At 41.8% G+C, this 13,165-nt stretch overlaps 1 protein-coding gene across 1 annotated transcript in view; it reads right to left on the bottom strand.

The window, feature by feature from the left end:
- Window positions 1–4,596: 4,596 nt before the first annotated feature.
- ELOVL2 (ELOVL fatty acid elongase 2) overlaps window positions 4,597–13,165 on the bottom strand; it is a 50,414-nt gene continuing 41,845 nt past the window's right edge. The window contains exons 5-8 of the mRNA XM_005481722.4: window positions 12,625–12,796; window positions 10,467–10,591; window positions 8,203–8,337; window positions 4,597–7,566 (exon numbers count right to left, since the gene is read on the bottom strand). Coding sequence (XP_005481779.2) covers window positions 7,438–7,566; window positions 8,203–8,337; window positions 10,467–10,591; window positions 12,625–12,796 — 561 coding nt within the window. The 3' untranslated portion in view covers window positions 4,597–7,437. The remainder of the gene's footprint in view (window positions 7,567–8,202; window positions 8,338–10,466; window positions 10,592–12,624; window positions 12,797–13,165) is intronic.

Below are 13,165 nucleotides of genomic sequence, written 5' to 3'. Positions count from 1 at the left end.
TAAATGAGAAGAAAAAAGAGGAGGAAAAAGCATTATGTTAAGCCATTTTTTGGCCTAAAAAGAATATATAGTGCTAAGTGGTGCAGTTGTGACCCCTGTGTTGATAACAAGTTTTTCAGAAAATTGCAAGGTTGGGTCCTTTATATATCAAAGAATTTTTAAAAATGAACTAAAGATAATGATATAGCCATCAAATTGATGGATATATTGCCTTACTTTGTTCTGATAACACCTTTATCAAGCGTAAAAGCACTTAACAATTGATTCAAAGTAAAAAGTTGTTTGCCTAGAATAACAGTCTCACTCTTTCCTTCAAATTGATGCACTCTGAGTGTCTGGGAAGGTACTCTGGAGTTCTGTCTACCTTGTGCAGGATGTGGTAGGTATAGTGCGCGCAAAAGTGTGGGAGCTGCTGGCTTGACACCATTGCCACTCAGTTCTGGATTGCAGAGCTGAAAGCAGAGAGGGATCTATTGTCCAGATGTGTGGGCAAACGGGAGACTGCAGGGGGCAAGATATTCAGAGAACTGAACAGAAAATGGGAAGTGAAGCAGGAGAAATTTTTTTGCCACTAGTGACTTTTGGCTCCAAGGAGAATTTAGAATACAGTGAACAATGCTAGGATTAGACAAAATAACATCAGAGGTCTCTGGAAAGTAAGCAGCAGATAATCCATGCTTATTAATATTGCCCTCTGCTGTGACAGAATGTGATAGAGTTCCCCAGAATATAGTTGTTCTTCACAAGAGAATGTATTCCTGCAAAAGCAGCATTAGTACTAGTGCACCTTAATGAATTTGTGGGAACATGGCAGATTTCCAGGCTTTGGGTTTCTATCTCCTTAACTTAGAGAACCAGCCTCAGATTGCTGTATGGGTTAGAGTTGAGGGAATCCTCCCTTGCACGAAATATACCTTTGTTACAAAAGCCCAAGAGTTTGTTTCATAACTGAAGTAGGGCTGATGCTGTTCCTACTCAAGAAGGTCACACAGGGTAGCACCAGCACAGAGAATGGCAAGAAGCTGCTGTTGCCATTGCGTTACCATTTTATGCTTATTTCTTTATCTTAAGTAGTCCTAACTAGGCTTGGCATGAGCTGAAGTTTTATCATCCACATCAAGAGGCACTGGGTGCTTTTTCCCTGGGGTGGTTTAAAAGAAAAGACCTCTTCAACTCTGCCCTTTCCAAAGGTTCAGATCTACTGGTCTACCCCTGCTATTCCTAATGTGAAGGGCTTAAGTGCTGGTTTTACAACCACTGGCTTCTGCTTGTTTCTTTGAGGGCTGGCCCTAGTGACCTGGCTACACTGCATCCTCCTGCTACTCTTCAGTGTCCTTGCAGCTGCTGTTTGATTTTAGCATCTCAAAGCACTCAGCTGAAGCTGAACCATGACTTTTGGGAGATGAAGCTGTAACCTCTGTGAGCAGCTGTGTTTGAGTCTGGTAAAACTAGTTTTGCATCTTGGCAACAGAGTTTTCAGCAGGCTCCGGTCCCACTATATACTCTGATGGCCCCAGCAGTGTCATTAACCAAAACAGGCTTTAAGATATCAGCCTGAATAATCTGATCCCATCACTATCTTACTGCTTCAATGAGCCAGGTCCTGAATTTGGGGCTTTCACTACTTCAGTAGTAACCTGAGGTCCTGGCTGTAGGAGTGTGATAAGGCTTGACCTGCCCTGCTGCTTCTTATTGTGATCCAGAGCTCACACTGGTGAATGTAAAGGGATCCCTTGTGCTGTGTGGCTCCCACTCCTCAGTTTCAACGTAAGCCTTCCAGTAATTCCCACATAAATGCCTATATTCCTTGCTTTATTCCCCACCACCCGGCCCAAAATGATGATGCAACCTGGGCTAACAAGGTGCTTGACGTGAAGTAGACCTGAGAATCGAGATAAGCTGCCTGCACGGGTTGTTCCTCACACTGAATTCGGCAAAGCCACAGAAACAGCGCTGAGAACTCACATCCTCTGGGCACATCACCTCCTTTGGGATGGGTGTTGGCCTATTTAGGCTCCTTCATCTACATCTCCAAGCAGTTTGCTGCCCAGAGGGAAGGTTTGAAATTGGAAAAGGATGCGATGGGATGTCTCTCTCTGATTTAAGGTGTGGTTTTTTTCCAAACTATGACAGTAATGCTTGATTTTTTTTTTTTCTATTTTTTTTAATCTGGTGTTATGGATGGATTCATCGCTCTCTTAAGTTCAAGCTGCTAAGCTTTTAAGCTTTGTCAGCACTGTGAAGTAGATGTGCTGAAACGCTTGTTTTGCTACATTTCCTCACCCTTCATGTGTGTTGGCAGAAGGCTCTCTTGGTGTCTCCTCTAACTGGAAAAAGTTAGGAATACTTTTCATCAAGTATCTTTGCTAGATAACTTAGAGTGCATTTCTGTATCTCTTACTGTTGCATCTCCACATAAAGCTTGGAAAGTGAGTGTTGAGCACTTCAGAGGGCATGGATGATGGAAAAATCAGTGTTCCTTATTTAGTAAAAATTGCCATAATGTATCTGTATGCACTTTACATTTGGTTTTAGCTCTTTTATTGGAAAAGTCTGAGCCCCAAAAGGGTGTTTTAATGATGGTTATAAGAGAGTAGAAAGGGATGTCACATTGCTTAAATACCTTCTACCCCTGCACTCATTTATCCCTTCATATGAAACTCTTCAGCATTTGAGAGGCTCAATGTGTTCCAGCTTGATAACCTGTGAACTGCCTAAGGTGAAAACTCTGGACTTTACTAATGCTCTTTCCATCTGTAGGCAGTAGAAGTGTTTGGAGACCACATCTGGGATAGAAATGACATGTTCTGACTTTGGACAGCCTATCTCATACCACTTCCTGCACTGCTGGGTCAATTAAATATGTTTGACCTTAAACCTCCTGATGGTCTGAAATCCATTTGGTTTCTGAAACAGATGTGTAATTGGGTTATCCTGAAATTACCTTTTGAAAGGTAGGTAGCTGACCTTGGCAGGTTCCCTTTGCCCTTCCCAATTCATGCTTTTTAAAGTGCTATTAATCCAGATATTTCTTTTATTTCTTCCTTTCAGTGCAGATATATATAGCTCAATTTTCAACCTGTTCAGTTGCTTTGATGTGGTGGTGTTCGCAGGGGTCCCAGGATGAGGGAAGATGAAAATCTTAACTCTATGTTTCAGAGGGCTGATTGATTATTTTATGATATATATTACATTGAAAGAAAATTAAATACTAAAACTATACTAAAATAATAGAAGAAAGGATTTAATCAGAAGGCTAGCAAGGAAAGGAAAATAATGAAATAAGGGCTGGCTGCTGAAATTCCGCATGGCACAGGATGCCTCCCAGACCCAAGGTGGCACCAGTGCCAACTCCGGCTACTTTGACAGTGCCAAGTGGCTCCAGCAATCTGCCATCAGGAACCTGGAATGGTGAGTTTTGATTGCCAGGGAAAAGGGCTGAGGTTGTTGGTGAGGGGCCTGAGGCCCAGTATGGTCTTGTGACTGAAAAGAGTCCCAACACAGCTGGACCTGTGATTGGTCACCGAGTAGCAACAATTCACATGAGACCAATTGAAGATGCACCTGTGGAATACCACAGCAGCAGATAGTTATTGTTTACATTTTGTTTCTGAGGCCTCTCAGCTTCTCAGGTGAAAAAATCCTGGCAAAAGGATTTTTCATAAGATATGTCTGTGACACCTTGACACTTCTGAACCAGAATAACAAAGATGTAGGTGCTGAGGTGCAAAAACTATGCATCAATACCCAGAAAAAGAAATGGGAAATAGAAAAGTTCTGATTATGGACAATTTCTTTATGCATTTTAAGCTCTAAATAGGGTTTAATATTAAACTGACTATAACCCCTGCTATTTATGCTACATCTCTTTTGGGGGATGATGCTGTGCCAAGTGCTTGTTTACCTGCACATTCTGTGCCAGTGCTGTGGCCCATCCAAAGGCCACAGCTAATTCGTGTCAAGGCTGCGTAAAGCCAGAAAAAAGGACGTCCTCTGTGGCTGGAAATGGGTAGAGGAGTTGTGTGTGTTTACCCTGGCCCAGGAACTGCCCACCCTGCTATTGGTAAGGCATGCTGAGGTTAGCTGGAGCACACGGGGACAGGTCCTGCTTCTGCAGGCAGTAGAACTCTAAGAGAGAAATGCACTGGAAAATAGACATGTTTCTAGCAACAGCTGAGAGCTATTGTGTATTTTCAATCTGAAAGAAATTTTATTTTTGAGATCCTGAGTTTTATTTTTGAGATTTTGATTTCTCTATTGTCTCTCTCCTGTTTTCAGCCATCATGTTCCAAGTGAAAACACTCTGATCATCAAATGAGGTCTTGATGGGCAAGTACAAGCTTTGAACAAACGAGTTCTCTACTTCAATTTTACCTTTGTTGAAAAGCCCACATTTTTATAGGTAGAGGGCCAAAAAAAAACTGTATGGAAGCTTTACACTAATACCAGTAAAGGTATTGTATCAAGGTATGGAGATTGTTTTTGAATCTGTTGTGAATGCCCTAAAATGCTTCTGAAAAAGCTGGAGAATAAAAGCAGTCTCAAGTAACCAGTTACCACCCCAATTTGATGCCTTGAGGAGAACTGGAGACAGTCTGATAGTAAAATTTGTTTATTTACAGTGTTATGTATTACAGGAAAATCAGTTTAAAAAGTCAATGCTTCTTTCTTCAAAGTTGCGGCATTTGGAAGGTGTTAAGACATATCTGAAGAATTTTAAACATACCTGATTCCAGCCTTCCTGGCTGATCTGGATCTGCAAGATCTGAGACCATCTGGTTTTTTTCCTTTTTTTTTTTTTTTTTTCATTTTCTTTTGTTTTTTTTTCCCCAGCCCTTTGAATTTTCAAGTAAGGCATTTATTTCCTTTTCTTTTGAATGAGGTTTCAAGAGAACAAAAGACAATATCTGTGGGTTTGATTGCCATAGTAAACTTTAACACTTAGCACAGCTGACGCTTTCCACCTTGATAGTCAAATGCATGCTTTGCCATCAAAAGATTATGGACTCCACTCGGCCTAAAATCCATGCTGGGCCACACAACCCTTGTGTTGCCTGCTTTAGATGAAGGGTCCAGCTCATTGCCTTCTTCACTATCTTGTCAGCTCCTTCAAATTCCTCTGCTTTTACCCTGGCTTCCAGTATTAAACTGATTTCTACAGAGCTCTGAAGCTCTCCCTTTACTCAGGGCTGTGTAAAACACCCTCAGTCAAACCCACTAATTTCTTATGTCTTGGGATTTTTACAGTATCAATCAGAAATGCCTGTAAAGTTTCTGGAAGGGCCAGAGAGAAATAGCATATCCATACAGTGTCCAGGCTTTGTGAATGCAGGGTTCTTGGCTTTTTTTAGTTGGGTTTTGTCTTTTGGGTGGCTGCTTTCCCCCTTACTGAGTGTTAAATAAAACAAAACACTGACTTTCAGTAAGTGAGGTTTCATGACCATCTTCATGAAGAGGGGAGCAAATGTGAATATGTACCAGGTAGACCTAGGCTGGTGTGCTGGTGTAAAAGTGTTTGAATGTTGCAGCTATTTTGGTCACCCAGTTGACAACAATGAAGTTCAGCAGTCAGGCTGCTAAGAGGTGCTGTTTCTGCTGTAGCATTTTGGGAATTTCTGTTTTCTGCTGAAGCAGAAAAGTTTTGTCCACGTTACAATGGAGCTAGAACTGGCTGGAGACAGATGGCATTCAATGGGACTTTCAAGCACACAGTCAAGCAGAATTCTGACACAAGACACCCTTCTTCATGCCATTTTCTCCTCCTGCTTTTACTGGACAACCCCATCTGTTCTTCTTCCCCTCCTGTACCACTTCCTCAGCCTCTTTCCTTCCTATCCATGAGCCCTCTGGGCTGCAGTCTCTCCTGGTGAGGCTGGCTGCCCTGTATCCATACTGCTCCCTGGGATAAACCTTCCTCCTGCCTTTATGCCTGCAGTCTCCAAGACCTCCTGACAGCAGATCATCTAAATGGGGGTATCTGGAGGAGATAACTGACCCTCTAGAAGTGGAGAAAAATTGGACAGCAGGATTTGGGACAGCCTCTTCTACATGTGGGCCTTCTGTGTTGGCTAGGTATGTGTTTTGTCCTCCTCCTTCTGTGGGACTCTGCAAGGTGACAGGAGTGAGAGAACATATTTCCTTTACAGAACTGCTTCACTTCAAGGTACTTGCTGGGCTGGAGTGACTCTGGAAGTTGTTTTTGAAAAGAGAATTTTAGACATGAGAATGGAAGAGATCCAAACTACTTCACTGTGAGGAAAAAAAGTCTGTGTCTGTTTTTAGTAGAGGAAATTAAGTGGGCTAAATGAGAAAAGGGTGAGGGCAGACTCATGACATTAACCCTGGGTATTCTTCATTTCTAAGCATTTAAGTGGGGGTAAATGCAGTGAACTGTAGCAACAGACATGGTGATGGACTGTTGGGAGACACCTTTATAGCTGCAGACAGCAGATATCTCCTTACTTCCCCTCCAGCAGCTTGTGCCTTGATCCTGTCTGTTTCTCCAGCCAGTGACAAGTCTGACTAAGGTCCACCTGCCACAGAAACTCCTGTATAACCTGCTTGGCTCATTGCTGAACTCACAAGTTTTCTGCATCTTCTAGTCTATTAATATGTAGCATTACAGTTTGCTTTGAATTAGCAGTGTTTGTATAGGATTAACTTTACACACATTTACACTCAAGGATTTATCTGCCTTAAGTTTGCATGACCCTATCTCTTTCAAAATCCATTTACTAAGGACTTCTGTTAAGTTAGCACATCCGAAGTGACTTGTTTTGCTCTATGTTCATTTGAATCAGGTTGCACTCGTGTAAAGCAAGTGAGTGTGGAGCCACAACTGCCTGCAAACTGTGGGATGGTGCACCTGGGCTCTGCCCCCTATCATGTCCTTCCCCAGGGCTCCCACAGGGTCAAATGCTACCTTGATAGTGTGCTTTGGGGAATTGCTGAGAAGCAGAAAAGAGGGGTATGGTGATGGAAGAGGTGCAATTCTCACCTTTCCTGCCACCCCTCCTTTATTTTCCTGGCCTTGGCTGCAGTTCAGCTGGATGTACTGGGTGCACTGTGAAGCCTTGCCTCAAGACCTCTGACATGCACAGAAAGTGCTCACCATGTTAGTCTGAACAGAGTCCTAACCTTTTGAAGGCATTGATGGATTTATCCATCAAGTGTTTCATAAGGCGTTTTTGTGTCAGCATTAGAGATCAGAAAGGTTTTCTTTTTCATATGAGAAAGATCTTGGCTTTCTTTGTTCTGATGTTGATCTTTGACAAGACAAGTAATTCTACTCATTTTGTTAAAACCTAAACAGCAGTACATTAATAAGTGTCTGGTACAAAGAACTGATAAATGTAATCAAATAGGTTTTAAGCTAAAGCTTATAATTCAGTCTTTTTTCTTTTTCTCTTTAGAAAAAAAACATAGGAAACACTATACTTATTGTGCCTTCTTATTATTCTGCAATCCATTGGCAGCAGCAAAGTAGTCCTTATGGAAACCATTCTTGATTTCGGTTGTGGCAGGGGTTTCCTTTACAGCTGTTCTTGAAGGTGCTTTCCGGTATGTCTACAAAAGCAAAATCCAAAATAAATATTTGGATTTGTTTAAAGCCCGCCAAAACACTGCTTATGGTTAACTGTAAATGGAGCTTGTCTGCTGTTTGTTGATGCAGATGTATATATTTGCTTCAGACTGCATTAGGAGTACAGTAGCCTTTTCACTGCTGTGGGTGATTTTACTTTACTAGCCTTACTGTAATACTCCTCAATGTCAAAAGAGATTTCAAGCTTTGTACGCTAAAAGCTTTATGTATGCAGGCAAGCTAGAGCACTCCCTGCTAAAGATGTTGAAGTAAACAAGGCAAAGACAGAGCTCTGTTTTTTTTTTTTTTCCCCTAAGGAGGAGAAAGACTCAAAAATTTGCCCACCATAGCAAATTCAGACCACCTATGTACTAAATGCAGTACCTGATTTGCTATACAAGTGCAGAAGAGTTGAGCTGCAATGAGGAGGTCATCACTACTGAGTAACTCTCTCTCTCTCAGACATGACTGAATCTGTTACTCTTAAATGATGTATATATTTTAAGAGTAACATATTTTAAGCACTGATGGTCATTCTACATCTGAGTGCACCCAGACTGCTATCCAAAAAGTTCTATTTTCCCCCATCTTTGTCAGGGAGCTCTCAGAAGACTGCTCACCTTAATGTAGAAGTTGATGAAGAGGATGACCAGTGTGGCCATGTAGGAGGACTGGAACATGAGGCAGCCGAATGGGAATCCACATGGCTTCACAGCTGCACTGAGTGTGTGCACAATCGTGAGCAGAAACTGGATCTGTGGAGAGACAGCAATTCAGGTGTATTTGCTGAGAAAGGGTCGGTGCTAGCTGAATCAGACACAGCAATGTCCCCTAGTCCTGCTCCGTAAAAGTTTGAGTACTCTTGAAAAGTATCCCTTTATAACCTCCAAATGTGTTGTGAGGGTTAAGTTAAAATGGTGCTCTTGTGAAATTAAATAAAATCCTAAGGGGTCAGAGGTTTCTAAAAGTAAGTTTATAGGCCTAGTTGACAAAAGGGAAGTTTTTTTTTTCCTCTCAGATTTAGTAGATTTTGTTCTATCTTCCAGTCCTTGTCACAGGTACAGTTGTTGTCTCTGTTGCTGGGCAGAAACCAGAGGAAACTCTCAAGATTCCTGGCAATAGCTTTAGAAGTCTGAAGAGAAAACGTGAAACTCAGGTCCAAGGATTTCAGATAGGTTATCACCTGCATTAATGGAGTTAAGGAGGGGACAAAGGAAGCAGAAATGAGACAGAGAAGCAATTGCAGAGACTTGTCTGTATTTAGAACTGTCAGCCACAGCCCACACTAATTCTCCTCAGCCAGATAAGTGTGCCCTCAAACCAGTGTACTAAGGTGCATTTCCAACAGGGAAGTGTGTTTCACCTGCAGGGATGGTCTCAGAGAAGCAGTTCTTGCTAGGCAAATTTCTACACAGGCATTTTAAAGCTCACTGCAAAAATTTCAACTTCCAAATAATATGAACAGGCTCTAAGATAAAAGTAAAAGAAACTTCATTTCATATCAAGCCTTATATCTTGTTGATAGGAACTTTTGATGTGGCTCAGCTTCTCAGGTACAGCAACAGGTGGAATAGACTTTTAGAAATCAATTTCTGTATTGCCTAAACTTTGTTTACACCATTTTGCATTTTGCAGTTGTACCACTGTGTTGTGGGTTAACCTGGCTTGTCTGCCAGCTGCCCACCCAGCAGCTCTCTCCCTTCTTCTCCTCAGTAGAGCAGGGGGAGAAAATAGGATGAAAAGAATTTATGGATTGAGATCAAGTTAGGGAGGGTAATTAATAAAACTTACCTATTACTGTTACAAACAAATTAGACTTGACTTGAGAAAGATTAGTGTCAAGTGCTGCCAATTAATAACACAGAAGGATAGCAAGAAATAAAATTAAAAACACCTTCCTCTAAACCCCTGTTTCTTCTCAGGTTTAACTTCACTTCTGAACTTCACTCCTGTACCTCCATGTGGTGCAGCGGAATGGGGTTTGTAGTCAGCCCCTATTGTTTTGGCTTTGCTGCTCCTTTCTCCTCACACTCTTTCCCTGCTTCAGTGTGGGATCCCTCCCATGGGAGAGAGTTCCAATGTGGGTATTTCCCATGAGCTGCAGTTCTTCACAATTTGCCCCAGCATGGGTCCCTTCCACAGGGTCCAGGCTTCAGGAACAGGCTTTTCCTATGTGGCCCCCATGGGGTCACAGATTCTGCCAGCAAATCTGCTCCAGGGTGGTCTCCTCTCTCCATGGGTCCATGTGAGCCTATTTTCCCACTGGCTGTAACTTGCTTCAGGGCAGACATGTCCATTGCTGCAGCGTGAGGTCCTCCAGGGGCTGCAGGGGAACAGCTTCACCAGCATCCACCACTGCTGCAGGGGAGTTTTTGGTGCTAATTCCCTCTTTCTGTTCTGACCTGGGTAATTGCAGGGCTTCTCACGTTTCCTGTCTTCTCTCCCAGCTGCTGTGCTATGTGTTTCACCCTTGAATAAATATGATATCACGGAGGTGCTCCCAGCTTTGCTGATGGGCTCAGCTTTGGCCAGCAGGGGTGTCTGTCTTGGAGCTGGCTCTGTCAGACATTTTTTGTGACTTTTAAATCAGTTTTTTCCACAATTAAAGAGCAGTTATTTCCTATGCAATGGTTCAAAATGAACAGAATTTTGTGGACTAAAGAGTTTCTACTGTTTATCTACAGATAACACTTCTGAACATAATTTCCTTCATTAAATTTATTAAGCTGCACTAGTGACTTATGCTGTATGATAGTTTAGTTATACTTCAATTCTAACTGGCTTAATTGTGTAAATAACAATGTTTACCTATAGTTCATTTCATCCTCTCTCACACTTTGAAGGATTTCTGGTAGTTAAAAATGAGATTAAAACAGATACATACCAGCTGTGCCTGAGTGAGGTATTTCTTCCACCAGAGATATTTGCGCATGGAAGGGATGACTGACAGTCCATAGTAAGAATACATAAGCACGTGGATAAAGCTATTCAAAGTGGGTCCAAAGAAGCCTATAAAAATCCAGTAGGGAAAAAATAATTAAGTACCAACTGCTAAAAAGTGAGAGAGGATATTATTGCTTGTTGTATTGCTTCTATATTGAATCTCTTGCAACTGCAAGTATTCCTGTAGGGGGATAGAATATAAGAAAATAAAGGTAGTGTAGAAAGTAATCTTACCCCTAAGGAGTTGCAGCTGGGCCAATTATCAAAGATTAGGAACAGGCCTGGCTTTAACAGGCCACAGCTGTAACCCATGGGAAGAAGAGTGCTATAAAAGAGTGGGATGGCCGGTTGGGACCTGGAGTCAGTTGGCTCCTTTGTGAAGAAGAAAGAGTCACTGCTCTGAGGAGCTGCCCATGAGAAACACCAAGAAGGTGTGAAACTCTTTTGATAAGGAGACAACAGTAATGAACCCTTGCAGTGAGATGACAACATATTCCTTTCATGCTTATTTCTTGCTAAAGACATTCCTGATGTGTAGAGGTGCTCTCCTAGGGGCAACTGAAAAACCAAATGGTACTTTCTAGAGTTGTTCTTATGCTGAATTTTGTGTTTTTATCTGGTATTTTTCTTCTCCTCCACTTTCTCCTATTCTGTAGTTTACAGGTTATTTTCTTCCCTCTCCTGAAGTTCTTTTTGCTATATGTCTTTCTATTATTCCTGTAAGCTTTAAACACTGCTGTGGGTGACTTTGCTGCTAGTACGCAGCTTAGGACCCTGGGAGGCTCCTGTACTCCTGCTGTGTGGTGCTGTAGCAAGGGCTTTACTCTGAACTAAACCAGCCTTTTGTGCCTGTGTTTGATCATTGCTCTTATTTTCTTCATTGACTCCTCTGCTAGATGCACGTTTATAGAATTTCATCCCTGATAATACCTTGCTACTCTTATTAGTTACTTTTAGTGAATACTAGTTCTAGAGGAAATTAATTATCCTCTGTACTTTGCAGACTGTGGAGAAGCAGCAGCACTGCTCTGCTGTGTGCTTATGAGTTTGATGGCGGTGCTACAACTACAAGAGGGACTCACCAGTTGTTCAGATTTTGCCGCCGATTAATTACTTAGCTGCTGGTTTAACTACAGTAGTGTAGCACTAGTGTAGACTGTGGGCACCACACATTACAAAGCACAAACTCCCACTGATTTGTTTACACCTCTAGAAATAGTTCCTAATTGCTATGAAATCTCTGATCCCTGCTTCTACCTCTAACACTGATTTACTTTGATTTTGTGCTGTCCGCAGTAAGTGACAACAAATGCCAATTCTGCTTTTAGCTCTGAAAAAGATCTGCAACAAGTTTCTTTACAAATGTTGCAACGGACTGAGGTAACTCACTCTAATATGTTGCAGGAAAACTGGGTTTTTTCTCAGCTTTGGAAGCAGTTCCACAGGAAGCCTCTAGCTGTGTGAAGCCCTGGAAAAGTGTGCCTGTTGTGAGACAGCTGAAGTAGTTCTCTGCTGTTTGAAGTTCTTATACAAATGCCAAGTGACCAGCCTGTGGCACTATAGATCCCTTCCTAACAGGGAAGGTGATGACAGCTACTGTAACCTTCTGAGGATGTATTTTCATACAAAACAGAACAAACTCAAACTGGTGTTTTAATTAGTGACTAAATAAAGTATCTTGCTAAAGCAGAGATTATGCAAGAGTTGAGCCTGTAAAAGGGGCATTGATTTTATTTGTTGTGATTGATAAAGGCTTTACCAGGGCCATGACTTCTTCCTGCATCTACTTTTGAAGTAGGTCTTGTGTGTGCTGGCTCCTCTGTGCTACTCAGTACTGTGATGCTTAAAAGAAGTTTGAAGAGAAGTAAATACATGAGTTGTGGCAGCTAAGTGAAAAGTCTAAGGCCTAACACTCAGGTATTTTTGGCCTGAACTTTCAACAATGCTTTTCATTTTCCTGTGTTCTGCAGGTGGTCAGCAGCTGAACCCTAAAGGTGCCCTCACATTGCACAGTGACACAATTCCTTTGCATGGTGATGTGATTCCTCCCCAGCTGCAGCTGACTTAGACCCCAGGTGATGAAGCAAACAAAGACTTACTCTGCCCACAAGGTATCCAGTTCAGAACACACCACCAAATGTTAAACATAGTGGCATGGTGATACACGTGAAGGAAGGTGATCTGGCTGCTTTTCTTTCTCAGCACAAAGAAGATAGTGTCCATGAATTCAATTACTTTGGAAAAATAATACCACCACAGCACCTTGGCTACCTGTACAAGCAAGAACAAAGGAGCAGGAGATCAATATCTGTCCATACAATTGCTTAAATATTACTGTACTTCTTCACTCTCTAGGCTTGCAACTTCTCAGAAGGCATTAATATGCTATAAAAGGAGAAGCACAAGCTCTGTATTGAATTTTATTTTGCTTTTCAATGAAGCAGTTTTGTAAAAAAACACACATCTTTTAAGAAATTGTATAGATAATGATGAAAATATAATTTAAGAAATAGAAACTTTGAGGAAGGGTTTTCTAATTCTTTCGTTGGGTTTTTTTTTCCAAAGGTACAGTCTTGTGGGTGGGGTTTTGCTTCATTTTGGAGTCGTTTGTTCAGTTTTTTTAAGGGTGCTACCATTTCC

Source organism: Zonotrichia albicollis, chromosome 1 (genome assembly GCF_047830755.1).
Source record: "Zonotrichia albicollis isolate bZonAlb1 chromosome 1, bZonAlb1.hap1, whole genome shotgun sequence".
Classification (NCBI taxonomy): domain Eukaryota; kingdom Metazoa; phylum Chordata; class Aves; order Passeriformes; family Passerellidae; genus Zonotrichia; species Zonotrichia albicollis.
The sequence above is the reverse complement of the archived record's forward strand: the minus strand, read 5'-3'. Positions and strand labels throughout refer to the sequence as shown.